This window comes from Haliotis asinina, chromosome 1 (assembly GCF_037392515.1).
Source record: "Haliotis asinina isolate JCU_RB_2024 chromosome 1, JCU_Hal_asi_v2, whole genome shotgun sequence".
NCBI lineage: Eukaryota > Metazoa > Mollusca > Gastropoda > Lepetellida > Haliotidae > Haliotis > Haliotis asinina.
In genome coordinates, this window is record NC_090280.1 from 7,999,019 (window position 1) to 8,013,654 (window position 14,636).

At 40.4% G+C, this 14,636-nt stretch overlaps 1 protein-coding gene across 1 annotated transcript in view; it reads right to left on the minus strand.

Moving 5' to 3' along the window:
- The window catches only part of LOC137287314 (uncharacterized), a 93,307-nt gene that overhangs the window by 1,986 nt on the left and 76,685 nt on the right, over positions 1-14,636 (minus strand). Inside the window, exon 5 of the mRNA XM_067819592.1 lies at positions 20-321. Within this exon, the coding sequence (XP_067675693.1) occupies positions 20-321 (302 nt within the window). The remainder of the gene's footprint in view (positions 1-19; positions 322-14,636) is intronic.

Consider the following 14,636-nt stretch of genomic DNA (forward strand, 5'->3'; position numbering starts at 1 on the left):
GAGTTTTAATGTAACTCACTGTTGTTGAGTCGGGTCACACCGCCGCAGCTGAGATTCCAGTGTTGGACTTGACAGTTGAATACCAGCCTTACCTCACCCAAGTGTGTTTCAGTCATATTGAATGTTATTGGTGAAAGACCTTGGTCACCAACATGTAGTAATTGCGAGACGTCACCTGTCTGCAGAGTGAAGTTTGAATCTACTGAACAGTGGGAGCCCCGGATATCGTAATACGCAGTAATGTCTACGGTCAGTGTCACCGCTTCATGCAGGGTTAGAATCTCTGTGTCCTTGTCACTGGTGATGTTGCATGCTGGTGTCCTGGGAACTGAAAGGACTGCATTTATTTTATTTATTTATATATTTTTTGCCAGAAGTGTGTCAGTATTTTCGAAATTGTTTAAGTGTACTCACACTGATGTCAAGTTTAGAAATGCATATACATCTAATCGTTAATCGACAATCTGTTTAACTTTCGTTACATAACGCAATTTAGGGTTAGTATCAGAATTCAAGCATTCTCAGTTGTAAAAATACGAAGAAAGCATTAGGGCTGAAATATAAGCTTACCACAACATATGAATGACCGTGCGTGTTTTCATGCCGAACCTCACCTCAAAGAATATATCACATACGTATAACATTGTTGACGGGTTTATATAAATTCCCGATTTTGACAGTGAAATTTCACATGTCTTTAATTAGTCTAGTCAATTCAAACAATGAGCTAAATGATCGTCCCAATTTTGAAAGTCCACGGCTCACATATGATAATTAGTCCTACTATCTACGGGAAAAATTGTGCCTTTCTCAGTGGATTACATTACCAGTCTCCCTAGCTTTGATTGTAATCATTTTACAACCACGTCAAATAATCACTAGACCCTTATTTTATCATCCCAAGCGTTATTAGTGTTAAAAAATGCTACTTGTCCTGTATTTCTCTCAACTGATTTCATTCACCTCATTACTCTAAATTACTACAACTAGTTTCTGTTAGTCCCAGTATTGACAGCGAAACTTCATAAAGTAACGGATTCGACACATGAGCCTTGATGTGTTTGTTGTGAACATAGAACTCTTGGTTAATGTGGAAAATTCGAATCTAAATAACGCAAAGTATATAGTTTTACGTACTTAGCAAACACTTTTAATAATGAAAATACAAAAACTAAAAGATCAATTCCTAATAACAGTAGATATATGCGATGACTAGAAAACAAGACTAGATAGGAGACGTGTTAAGTTTCAAGAAATCTTGACAAAGCTACTTTTTTTTTAAAGCTGTGTGTCATGTTGTCGCATTATCATCCCTATATTACCACTTGCTTCTTAGAGAGGGGGGCCAAGCGTGATCGTATGGTTACTGCGCTACATACGTGCACCAAGACTCATCATGAGATAAAAGAGGAAATACACGTAGTGATTTGACAGGTATAGAACAATTCACTCCCTATGCGTGTGCGCCATTGCGTCTTGGTTTGAGAGTGACAAACAGTTATATTGAATGTTACACGATGAGAGGTCAATGTTGGACTTAGGTCGATGTTGACAATAGGAAGAGGAAGTATACATATGCAGATAGGCCGAATGATGACAACTCAAGTAAATCCCTGTGTGTCCGTGTGTGTGTCGTCAACACAGTAACTATATGCCAGCCACTTAAACTGTACACTGTAACAATATTATCCCAGTTGATAAGTAGGGTAACTATGTCAAAAGTACATATAAACTTTAATGGAGGGATCATGAGGCCATAACAAGTATAGAGAATTTCAATTGAAAAGTCAATCATAACTAGTCCACAAATGAGAAAGGGGTCAAACGACCATGTCACATGCTCAATAATGCCTCCATCGGCGTTGAGAACTGCAGTGCATCGACGACGTATCGAGCATATCAAACGTACAAGGAAGGCTTTGCGGGATGTCACGCAAAACTATGCTAAATTCTGTTGCAAGGCCAAGGACGTTATCTGAGGAAGACCACGTAGACGTCGATCCATCTCATCTCATGCTCTATCGGGGAGGGATCCGGTGAATTTGCAGGGCACGACAGTAGGTCAACGTTATGGTGTTGCAAGAAATACATGCAAACCCTTGCTGTATGAGGGAGGATGAAGAAGACGGTGTAGACGTCGATCTGTCTCGTCCCAAACATGCTGGGCAACGTCAACGTTGTGGTGTTGTAAGAAATCCATAGCAACCTTTACCGTATGAGGGTGGGCATTGTCCTGTTGGAATGTTAACCCACGGCCATGACGTTGCAGAAAAGGAATTGCCACAGGTCAAGTAATCTGATCCCTTTAGCCCACACCGATTACGTTGCCCTGAAAAATCACAAAAGGGGTTCTTTGACATGTTGTTATTCCACCCCAAATCATCATGGAATCATCGCCAACGCGATTAATATCCAAGACACAGGCTTGTGCATTACGTTCGCGCACCCTTCTACAGGCACGTTGACGTCCATCAACGGTAATGTTAAACCTGAACTCATCTGTAAAAACGACACTTCCCCACCAAATTACAGTTGCAGACATGATTTAGACACCACAATCGGCGAGCTTGTCGACGACGTTCTGTCAGGATAGTTCTGACGTAACATATTTACAACCTGGAAGGTGCCTCAGGACAAACATTTTCTTTGCCTTTAACGTCTCTGATAAAAAAAATGAACCCTGGCAAGGTTAAACTCCATTCCATAAGTCTTTGATTCTTAATGAAGAAAAGTCAATGGATTGTGGTCTGTAAACGCTGCAGTTGATAATGCAGTGGTACCTAGATACACTTCAAAATACTGTAGAACTATGAAAAGGCCTAATGTCTCTTTCTCAATGGAAGAATAATTCCTTTGCTGCTTGTCAAATGTCTTGGAAAAGTTTTTTAAAATGACGTTCAATTCCTGAATCTTCCTCTTGAATCAGGACAGCACTTGCACCTACATCACTGGCATAAACTATCTCCAATTTTGGTGCCTGCAATATTGCTAAATTCATGAGAATGGCTTTGACATTTTCAAGAGCAGACTGACAACTGATATCCCTCTGGAATTTTACCTTTACCTCTAAAAGGTTTGTAAGTGGCGATACAACATCTGAGAAATTTTATGTTAAGTTATGTTTCGTCTTAGTTTCTATTTTTTCACTTTTTATGTGTTACCTAGATCTGGTTCGTGGCCACAGTTTAAGAAATTTTGGTTTCAGGTTTTGTATTTGATAAAAAGAAACACGTCGTGAAAACGTTGTTACTAAAGTAATGATTGGACGAGATTTTTGGTGTGCATTTCATGAAAATGACAATGCACTTGCATCACGAGATGTCATCCCTATAAGTAGAGTCACCGAACATACACCGACTCATTCACGTTTCGACAGTAGCAACAGGCCACCATTATCAAGGGAGCAGAGAGACCAAACTTGAATACTGAATGCTGACCAGACTGAAAGACATGTTGGATATCATAGTTCTGTTCATGTTCGAACAATATACCGCCTGCAGCAACGAGTCCAATCCACTGAATGCACAGCCGAACGTCCTCGCAGTGGAAGACCGCCCGTGACAATGCTGAGGCAAAACCAGCAGATTATATATCCTCACCTGCAAAATGGTTCTACTAGGTTTATGGAAACTGCACAGACAAGCACTGGAAATCACCATAGGCCAATCACCACCGACATAGTGCGGAGGCGTTTGAGGCAGAGAAACGTCAGATGTGACAGGCCTTACCTGGGTCCGATCCTTACTGTTCGACATTGCCTCAAGCGACTCGCACATCACTGGAATTTTTCGTCCCCGGGATTGGTGAACTGTAATCTTCTCCGCCGGAAGCCGGTATTGCTTCTCGACGACTGATAGCAGAGTGAGGGTGTAGTGATGACGCGGGAGCGTTTTGCAGATGATTGTGTCCTGGAAAGAGACTCGTGGTGAGGTCTGAACACAATTGTGTGGGATGCTATTGCTCTCAGTCCCAAACTAGGCCCTTTTGTGCTCCAGAATATTAGTCCCGGTAGGGGAAATGGAAATGGAACACCTGCACCCTATATTGTTCAAGCACTGAGATCTTCCTCGTGCCATAATTTGGTGACCCGTGAAGGTCACGGGGTAGAATAGGCCTTCAGCAACCCATGCTTGCCATAAAAGGTGACTGTGCTTGTTGTAAGAGGCGACTAACGGGATCGTGTGGTCAGGCTTGCTGACTTGGTTGACACATGTCATCGGCTCCCAATTGCACAGATCGATGCTCATGTTGTTGGTCACTGAATTGTCTGGTCCAGACTCGATTATTTACAGACTGGCACCATACGGCTGGAATATTGCTGAGTGCTGCGTAAAACTAAACTCACTCACTCACTCCCCCATACTTTGGTCGTCGTTGAAACCATGTCTTCCAGCAGGAAAACTCGCGTCCCCATACTGCCAGAGCAACTAGAGACTTTCTGAGGCAACAGAGCATACAGAGTCTTCAATTGCCTACCCTCAGTGCAGACTTAAACCCGATAGAACACACGTGGAACGAGATCCAGAGGAGACTCAGAGATGTGCGGCCAAGGTCGACAACTTGCACTGAACACTCTCAGGCGTACCACCAAGTCTGGGCCCGATGTTCCTGTGGTCCTGTTAACGCCAAGAGCTCGCCAACACCCCCGTAGTGGACCCGGGGGAATATTTGGTCCACCAACCCGTTTGCCGTGGGTTGCGGCCCTGTGTCGGTGGAGGACGCGAGTCTGGGTGTGAGGGCACTGGGGGCTTCCCTTTGCTCAACACACCCCTTCGACCCTTACATCACCTAGACGAGAGGTTGAATGGGCCCGGTTTAACCAATCTGGTCACGCCAAGCCCTGTGCAATGTACGTTGGTTTGCACACATTTGATTTATATAAATGGGTATTTTCTGGACTTGGTTAAAATTGAATTCAATTTCATCACTTGTTTACTGTAAGCAAATACAAAATTACTTGCCTAGAGTTTAATTTGCCAGAAGGCGGTGGTTCATGGGCCAATCTGGTAGAAAATCTTCTTGATGATTCTACTTGAGTATACCCTCCTGGTATCCCTGGTGTCACCTAAAGAAACGTTCTTATGAATCCGATGATTCGTTTTATTCGGAGGATGAGACTCCTGAAATTGTCACTAACCCGGATAACTGGCCTCGTTTCCTTGTTATGTTAGCACCAGATGGTGGAGCTCTTAAGCTCAATCCTTTTGCTGTGGCCAAAGGCATCGAAGGTTTAGCAGGTGATGTCAAAGAAATAAAAAAACTAAGATCTGTTTCACTGCTCATTGAATGTCGAAAGCTGACCCAATCGCAGATTCTGCAATCATCTAAAGTCTTCGCGAATGTTCCTGTTGTGGTGTCCCCTCACAGGACATTGAATAGCAGTAAAGGCATCGTCCGTGACGTTGGACGTTGCCTTTCAGACATGAGCGAACAGGAGATTGTGACAGAATTGCACTCACAAGGCGTTACCCATGTCAAACGCTTCACTGCCAAAGAGAACAACGAAACTTTCCAAACAAACATGTAATTGTTCACCTTTTGTCTGCCTAAACACCCACAATCACTAAAAGCGGGGTACTGCAATTTGAAAGTTGACACATTTATTCCAAATCCTTTGAGGTGTTATACCTGCCAAAAATATGGTCATGGTTCAAAGTCTTGCCACAATCAAGCTGTATGTCACAGATGTCCTGGAAAGTGTGAAGATGGTACCCTTTCTGACAAAACTCCTTCTTGTGTTAACTGTTCTGGCCACCATCCATCTTCCTCCAAAGAGTGTCTTACTTGGAAGCTTCAGTATAAAATTTCACAAATAAAGCATCAGTAAAACGTGTCATTTTCAGAGGCAAAACAACTTGTTCTTTCACAAGAACAATCAGGCTCAACGTACTCTAACGCAGTTGTTGCATCTATTCAGACCTCTAAGCAAAAACCTATTACATATAATTCTGTAGGTTGCCAGGCAGACTACACATGGGCAAGGACTTCTGCTCTAACCTTGCTATCTGCTAATGTCCAGTCAAGGTCTTCACAAGTGACCTGTAGTTCACAAACCATTGACTCATCCAAAGACATTCTTAAATCGCAGATATCAGCTGACATCTCAGAAACGATCACGTAACCCAGAACCGTCGTTATAAATGCATATATCCAAACAGACTTTAGATGATTGCAGAATCTGCGATTGGGTCAGCCTCAAAACACAAGTCAAAACAAAATAGTGACATTTTGAAAAAGACTCAAAGTGGAAGAACCTCGAAAGGGGCGAATAATCATATCCAAATTTGTAGCAAGTTTAGATCTGTTGATGACATGGATGTGTCCGAGCAAAGCCATGGCAGGACTCACAGCTTGTCACCATCACGAAAGGAGAGGGGTAGATCTCCTGTTTATCCTCCGAAGAAGTAATGTCTTCGCCTGTACTACAGTGGAACTGTAGAGGACTTAAGAACAACTTAAATGATTTACAATTATTAATCCAAGATTATAAACCGTCAGCTCTCTCCATACAAGAAACCTATCTGAAACAGACAGATAATTTTGACGTACGTCAATCCAATGCATATCACTATTTTTCTCCGCCTGGTGATAGAGCTACTGGTGGTGCTTCAATCCTGGTGCGACAAAATGTTATCCATAGCCCAGTTAGACTCACAACAAATCTCCAAGCCGTTGCAGTGCGACTTACGTTGCACGTTGCATTCACATTGTGCTCTTTATACATTTCTCCATCATCAGCTGTTCAACTGAGCGATCGGCAGGCTCTTTATGATGAACGACCTGAACCGTGTTTAATCATGGGCGATTTAAATGGCCACAATCCACTCTGGGGTGGCATAAATACAAACACTAAAGGTAAATTGCTGGAGGAATTTATTTCAAACAACGATATATGCATTTATAACGACGGTTCAAACACGTATCTTCATCCTGGCACAGGAAGTTATTCAGCTCTTGATTTGTCACTTACAGACTCTAACTTATTGAATGAACTTGAATGGTCTGTCCACGATGACCTCTGTGGAAGTGATCATTTCCCAACATTGCTAAAACCTGTGAATCCATCTGATGTTCCTCCATCGTCACGATGGAATTTTAATAAGGCTAACTGGACTTTATATGAACATCTCTGTCGTGAGAACCTTAAAACTGAACGTTTTCATAATATTCCCGATGCCATAACATGTTTTTCAGATAAACAAAATAATATAACTGACGAATGTATTCCTAAGTCCTCTATTCCTCATATGGTTAAACCATGGTTTAACGATGATTGCAAACAGGCTAGAAAGGCAAGGAAGAAAGCTGAGCACTATTTTCGTCGCCATCCTATGGTCCACAACTTAAACAAATGTAAAATTTTAAATGCGAAAGCAAGGCGTACTTTCAAGCAAAGTAAACGCCACTCGTGGCGAAATTATGCATCAAAAATTAATTCGCGTACGCCAATATCAAAAGTTTGGAATATGATACAGAAAATCAAAGGTAAGGGTTCTAGATCTAGCATCCACCATCTAAAAGATGGAAACTAGTTACTAAGTGATAAAGAAGATATTGCAAATAAACTTGGTGATACGTTGGTCAAACATTCTTCCTCATCAAATTATGTTCCAGAATTTCAAAAATATCGAAAACAGCAAGAAAAGAAATCAATTAATTTAATTCAGATAATGGGGAAGACTACATTGAAACCTTTTCGATCCATGAGCTTCATACTCCTCTAGATCAGGCTCACAATACTGCTCTTGGGCTGTTAACATACCTTATCAACTACTGAGGCACTTACCTGAGTCCTGTTTGGAGACACTCATGCATATTTTTGATGATATTTGGACGTCTGACAACGTTCCTTCATCCTGGCGTGATGCTATAATTGTTCCCATCCCGAAACCTGGACGTGATCATACAGACCCTTCCAATTATAGGCCCATTTCACTAACTAGCTGTGTTTGCAAGACCATGGAACGCATGATCAATAATCGACTTGTTTGGTACTTGGAAAGCAATAACCTTATAACGGATATACAATGTGGTTTCCGTTAAAACAGAAGTACTATCGATCGTTTAGTGCGTTTAGAATCTTTTGTGAAGAAAGCTATGATTAATAAAACATGGAAACATGGAATTTTAAAAGATTTACGTGACTTTGGATTACGAGGCCGTTTGCCGCAATTTATATCCAACTTTTTAAATGACAGGAAATTTCAGGTCCGAGTGGGTTCTACCCTGACTGATTATTACAATCAAGATCAGGGTGTCCCGCAAGGCAGCATTTTGTCTGTCACATTGTTCAGTATCAAGATCAACAGTTTATCAAAGGTTGTAAGCGATTCAATTGATGGATCACTTTTTGTGCACGATTTTAATATTTCTTGTCGTTGTAAGAATATGCATACCATTGAACGCCAACTGCAGTAGTGTTTAAACAAAATACATAAATGGTGTCTTGAAAACGGCTTTACATTTTCTAAATCCAAAACTAATTGTATACATTTCTGCCGTAAATACAAACCCCATAAAGACCCTGAACTATCTCTAAATGGTACACCCATCAAGGTTGTAAAGGAGGCCAAGTTCTTAGGTGTTATTTTCGACTCACATTAAACTTTTTCTGCCACATATCAAATCCCTTAAAGCTAAATGCCTGAAGGCACTTGATCTGTTAAAAGTTGTTTCCAACACAAAGTGGGGAGGGGACCAAACTACACTCTTGCACTTATACCGGTCACCAATCCGTTAGTGAAACTTGATTATGGCTCCATTGTATATGGTGGGGCTTGCAAAAGCAACGTACAGTTATTAGATTCTGTCCACCATCAAGGTCTAAGACTTTGTCTTGGGTCTTTCAGAACTTCTGTTGACAGTCTCTACGTCGAGGCAGATGAACCATCTCTTACACAATGACGAACAAAGTTAGCATTACAATATATTATAAAACTATACTCGAACGAATCTAACCTTGCACACAACTGTGTCTTCAATCCTCTCTATAAGGATCTGTGCAACAAAAAGGGTTCTCTTGTTCCGCCTCTAGGGCTCAGAACTAAGCCATTTATATCTGCTGCAGGCATTGACCTGGAAAATATAGCACCTTCACGACTCCTTTCTTCTCCTCCTTGGCAATTGGTTAGGCTCCATGATGACCTAACATTAACTACTTTTAAAACAACAGAAACGAATGACTTACAATATAAACAAAAATATAATCAATTAAAAAATAAATATAGCAATTACAAATCCTTATTTACAGATGGGTCCAAGGATGGTTGTGCAGTGGCATGTGTCACTGTCATTCGATCCAGAATAATATCTTCTAGATTACCAGATAACAGTTCTATTTTTACAGCTGAAGCTAACGCCATACTAACAGCTCTTAAATATATTGAAAAACAACATAAACATAAACAGTATATAATCTTTTCAGACTCTCTTTCTTGCTTCAGGCTATTAAAAATGTTTCTTGTAAACATCCACTTTTAATTGAAAATATTGAATTGTATAATGATCTTGCCACTGGCCAATAGGACATCGTCTATTGGTTACCCAGCCACGTAGGCATTTCTGAGAATACGATGACCGATCTTGCTGCCAAGGCAGCACTCAACAAATCTGTGACACCACTTCATATTCCATACTCAGATTTTAAACCTACTATTAGATCTTATATACGTGATCTGATGCAGAAGAAGTGGGACACCCAATTAGGTGTAAATGAATTACATGCAATAAAACCCTACATTGGTTACACCTACTTGGGTTGTCAGTCCAGACTTCAAGAGGTCATTATGCGACGATGTCGTATTGGCCACACCAGATATACACATGAACACCTGTTGAAAGGTGAGGATCCTCCGTTTTGTATCCCCTGTGAGGAAAGAATCACAGTCAAGCACATTTTGCTTGACTGTGTTGAATATTCCATCACAAGGGATACCTATTTTCAATCACGAACTTTGAAGGATCTTTTTAATAACACTTCTTCTGCATCAGATCACGGATATACGTTCTAATGCAAGCTTTGTAATCTGAATATGGAAGAAGAAGTGGTGTCACAGATTTGGTGCGTGCTGCCTTGGCAGCAAGATCGGCCATCACATTCCCAGAAATACCTACGTGACTGGGTAACCAACAGAAGACGATGTCGTATTGGCCAGTAGCAAGAGTATTATACAGTTCAATAATTTCAATTAAAAGTGGATGTTTTCAAGAAATATTTTTAATAGCCTGAAGGCAAGAAAGAGAGTCGGAATATAATATATACTGTTTACGTTTCGGGTGTCTTTGAATATATTTGAGAGCTGTTAATATGGCGTTAGCTTCAGCTGTAAAACTAGAACTATTATATGGTAATCTAGAAGATAATGTTCTGGATCCAATGACAGTAGCACAAGCAACTGCACCACCGTCCTTGGACCCATCTGTAAATAAGGATTTGTAATTGTTATATGTATGTTTCAATTGATTATATTCTTGTATATACTGTAATTCATTCGTTTCTGATTTTTCAAATGTCGTTAATGTTAGGTCAACCTGTGGCCTAACCAACTGCCAAGGGGGAGAGGAAAGAAGACGGAAAGGAGCTATATATTCCAGCTTAATACCAGCAGCAGCAATGAACGGCTTTATTTTGAGCCCAAGAGGTGGAAAAAGAGAAGACGTTTTGCTATACAAATCCTCATAAAGAGGATTGAAGACACAGTTATATGCAGGGTTAGATTCGATAGAGTATAGTTTTGTGACATATTGTAGAGATAATTTGATACGGCGTTGTGCAAGAGATGGTTCATCGGCCTCAACGCAATTGGTGAAGTTCTGAAGGACCCAAGACAAAGTCTTAGACCTTGGTGATGGACAGGATCAAGAAGTTTAAGGTTGCTTTTGCAGGCTCCACCATATACGATGGAGCCATAATCAAGTTTAGAACGTACGAGTGATCGATATAGATGGAGAAGGGTAGCTTGATCCCCTCCCCATTTAGAATTTGACACCACTTTCAATAAGTCAAGTGCCTTCAGGCATTTAGTTTTAAGTGATTTAATATGCGGTAAAAATGTTAAGTGTGAATCAATGATTAGACCCAAGAACTTGGCTTCCTTCACAACTTTAATCGGCGTGCCATCTAGAGACAGTTCAGGGTCTTTATGTGGTTTGTATTTACGACAAAAATTTATGCAGTTAGTTTTCGATTTGGAAAATTTAAAGCCGTTTTCAAGACACCATTTATTAATCTTGTTTAAACACAACTGTAATTGCCGTTCAATGCTATGCATATTTTTACCAAGAAATATTAAAATCATCCACAAATAACGATCCATCAATTGAATCGTTTAAAACTTTTGATAAACTGTTGATCTTGATGCTAAAAAGAGTGACGGACAAAATACTGCCTTGTGGAACACCCTGATCCTGATCGTAATGATCAGACAGGGTAGACCCCTCACGGACATGGAATTGTCTGTCATTTAAAAAGTTGGCAATGAATTCAGGCAAATGACCTTGCAAACCGAAGTCATGTAAATCTCTCAGAATGCCAAATTTCTATGTTGTATCATATGCCTTCTCAAGATCGAAAAAGACAGATACAGCGTGTTGTTTATTGATCAGTGCATTTTTAACAAATGATTCTAAACGCACTAAGTGATCGACTGTACTTCTGTTTTTTACGGAAACCACATTGTATATCTGTAATGAGGTTATTTGTTTCCAAGTACCAAACAAGTCGATTATTTATCATGCGTTCCATGGTCTTGCAAACACAGCTCGTTAGTGATATAGGCCGATAGTTCGAAGGGTCTGTATGATCACGTCCAGGTGTAGGGATAGGGATAACTATAGCATCATGCCATGAAGAAGGAAACTTTCCAGATGTCCAGATATCATAACATATATGTAAAAAGGTCTCTAAACATGATTCCGGTAAATGTTTCAGAAGTTGATAATGGGTGTTATCAGCTCCTGTAGCAGTATCATGGGCCTGGTCAAGAGCTGTATGGAGTTCACGAATCAAAAATACCTCGTTGTAATCTTCCCCATTATCTGAAGTAAAATTAATAGCTTTCTTTTCTTGCTGTTTTTGATACTTTTGGAATTGAGGTAGATAACTCGAGGAAGAAGAATGTTGCGCCAGTGTTTCTCCAAGTTTATTGGCTATATCTGCTTTATTATTTAATAACTGGTTTCCATCTTTGAGATGGTGAACACTAGATCTAGAGCCGTACCTTTGATTTTCTGGATCATATTCCATACCTTAGATATAGGCGTGTGGGAACTGATATTAGATACATAGTTTTGTCACGAGTGGCGTTTACTTTGCTTGAAAGTACGCCTTGCTTTCGCATTTAAAATTTTACATTTGTTTAAGTTGTGGACCATAGGATGGCGACGAAAATAATGCTCAGCTACGTTTACTTTGCTTGAAAGTACGGCGAGTTATAGCATTTTGGATTTTAAATTTGTTCAAATTATGAACCATAGGGTGATGACGAAAATAATGTTCGGCCTTTTTCCGTGCCTTCCTAGCTTGTTTGCAATCAGAGTTAAACCATGGTTTCCTTATGTGTGAAATTGTAGAGGACTTTGGGATACACTCATCAGCAATGGTGTTTAGTATGTCAGAGAAATCTTTTATAGCATCGGGAACATTAAGAAAACAGCCAGGTCTAAGTTTGTCAGCACACAGGGTTTCATATAAAGCCCAGTTGGCCTTTCTAAAATTCCATAGTAATGATGGCAGAGCATCAGATGGGTTGACAGGTTTTAATATTGTTGGGAAGTGGTCACTTCCACAGAGGTCATCATGGACTGACCACTCAAATTCACTAAATCGGGTGGAATCAGTCATTGATAAATCGAGAGCTGAATATGTTCCCGTGCCAGGATGTAAATATGTCTTTGAACCATCATTATAAATGCAAAGATCATTATATGAGATGAAATCCTCCAGTAATTTACCTTTGGTGTTTGTATTAGTACCACCCCAGAGATCACCCATGATCAAACAGGGTTTAGGTAGTTGATCATAAAGAGCTTGCAAATCACGTAACTGAACAGCAGAGGATGGTGGAAGATACAATGAACAAAGGGTAAATGCAACTTGTAATGTAAGTCGCACTGCCACGGCTTGGAGATTTGTTTTGAGCATGACTTGACTATGAATAACATTATTCCTCACCAGGATAGATGATCCACCAGTAGCCCTGTCGCCTGGGGGAGAAATAATAATGGTATGCATTAAAATGACGTAGATCAAAATTATCCGTCTGCTTTAGATAGGTTTCTTGAATGCAGAATATTGACGGATTATGATCCTGGATTAACAGTTGTAAGTCATTAAAATTAGTTCTGAGTCCTCTACAATTCTACTCAATTATAGATGAAGACATTATTTCATCCGAGGAGGATGTACAGGAGATCTACCCCTCACCTTCCTTGATGGTGATAAGCTATGTGTCCTACCATTGCCATGGTCGGACACATACATGTCCTCAAGGGATCCAAACTTATTATACAGCTGAATCTCATCTGTTGAACCTTTAGTCAGCCTTTCACTTTGATTGATTCTGTTTAACTTTTGATTTCCTTTCGACAGTTTGTTTAGCCAGAGCTTCATTTACTTTTTTGGACGAACCCGAGCCTGTTTTGTGTTTCGAAGAAGCATTTTCACTGTTAGTGTTTGTTTTATCCGATTGAGTCATAAGGCATGTAGAGCCGTTTGGTAAAGAAGACACAGACCGAGATTGAGATCAGTGTAACGAGTCAGTCTGTGTAGCAAATTCTCCGCGTTGTGCAAGATCTTCATTTGGAACCAGTGTCAGTTCTGTCTGAAATTCAACAGAGGCTGTAGTAGGATTTGGTCGTTTGGTAACTGAAGCATAAGAAGCACTTTGATCAAAGGATGGAACGAGTTTCTTCGCTTCAGCATAGCTAATGTTTTGAATGTGCTTTAATTTATTCACCTCCATTTCCCTCTTCCACACTGGGCACTCTTTTGACGAATGTTTCCAAGAACAGTTGACGCATTTTTTATAGTTGCTTTCACAATCTTCTGTCACGTGGGATTGCCCTCCGCAATGACCGCAAGTTATAGGATTTCAACAAGAATTTACCCCGTGACCAAATTTTTGACATTTAAAGCATCTCAGTGGGTTTGGGATGTACTGTTCTACTTGCAGATAACAATACCCTGCTTTGATAGATTTTGGTGCAGTTGGAGATACAAATGAGAACAGGTACGTATGCGTTGGAATTACTGTTGAGTTCTGAATCACGTCGAGTGAATCGTTTCATGTACGTGACACCTTGATCTCTAAGTTCGCACATGATGTCAAGGTCTGTCATGTCCTCCAAAAGATGATGCCTATCCCTAACAATACCCTACCTGAATTGAGGGTCCGGTGGATAGACACTTTAACAGGAGATCCAGCTAAACTATCTGTTGAAAGAAGGTTGTTTGCTTGTTGTCGTTTGCTGCACTCTATGAGCAACGATCCAGATCTCAGTCTTTTGATGTTTTTGACATCTCCAGCAATACCATAAACTGCTTTAGAAACAATAAACGGGTTCAATTTGATTGGTTGTTTGTCCGGAGATTCAATAACCAGAAATCGTGGCCAGTAGTCTATTTGTTTGGATTTCCT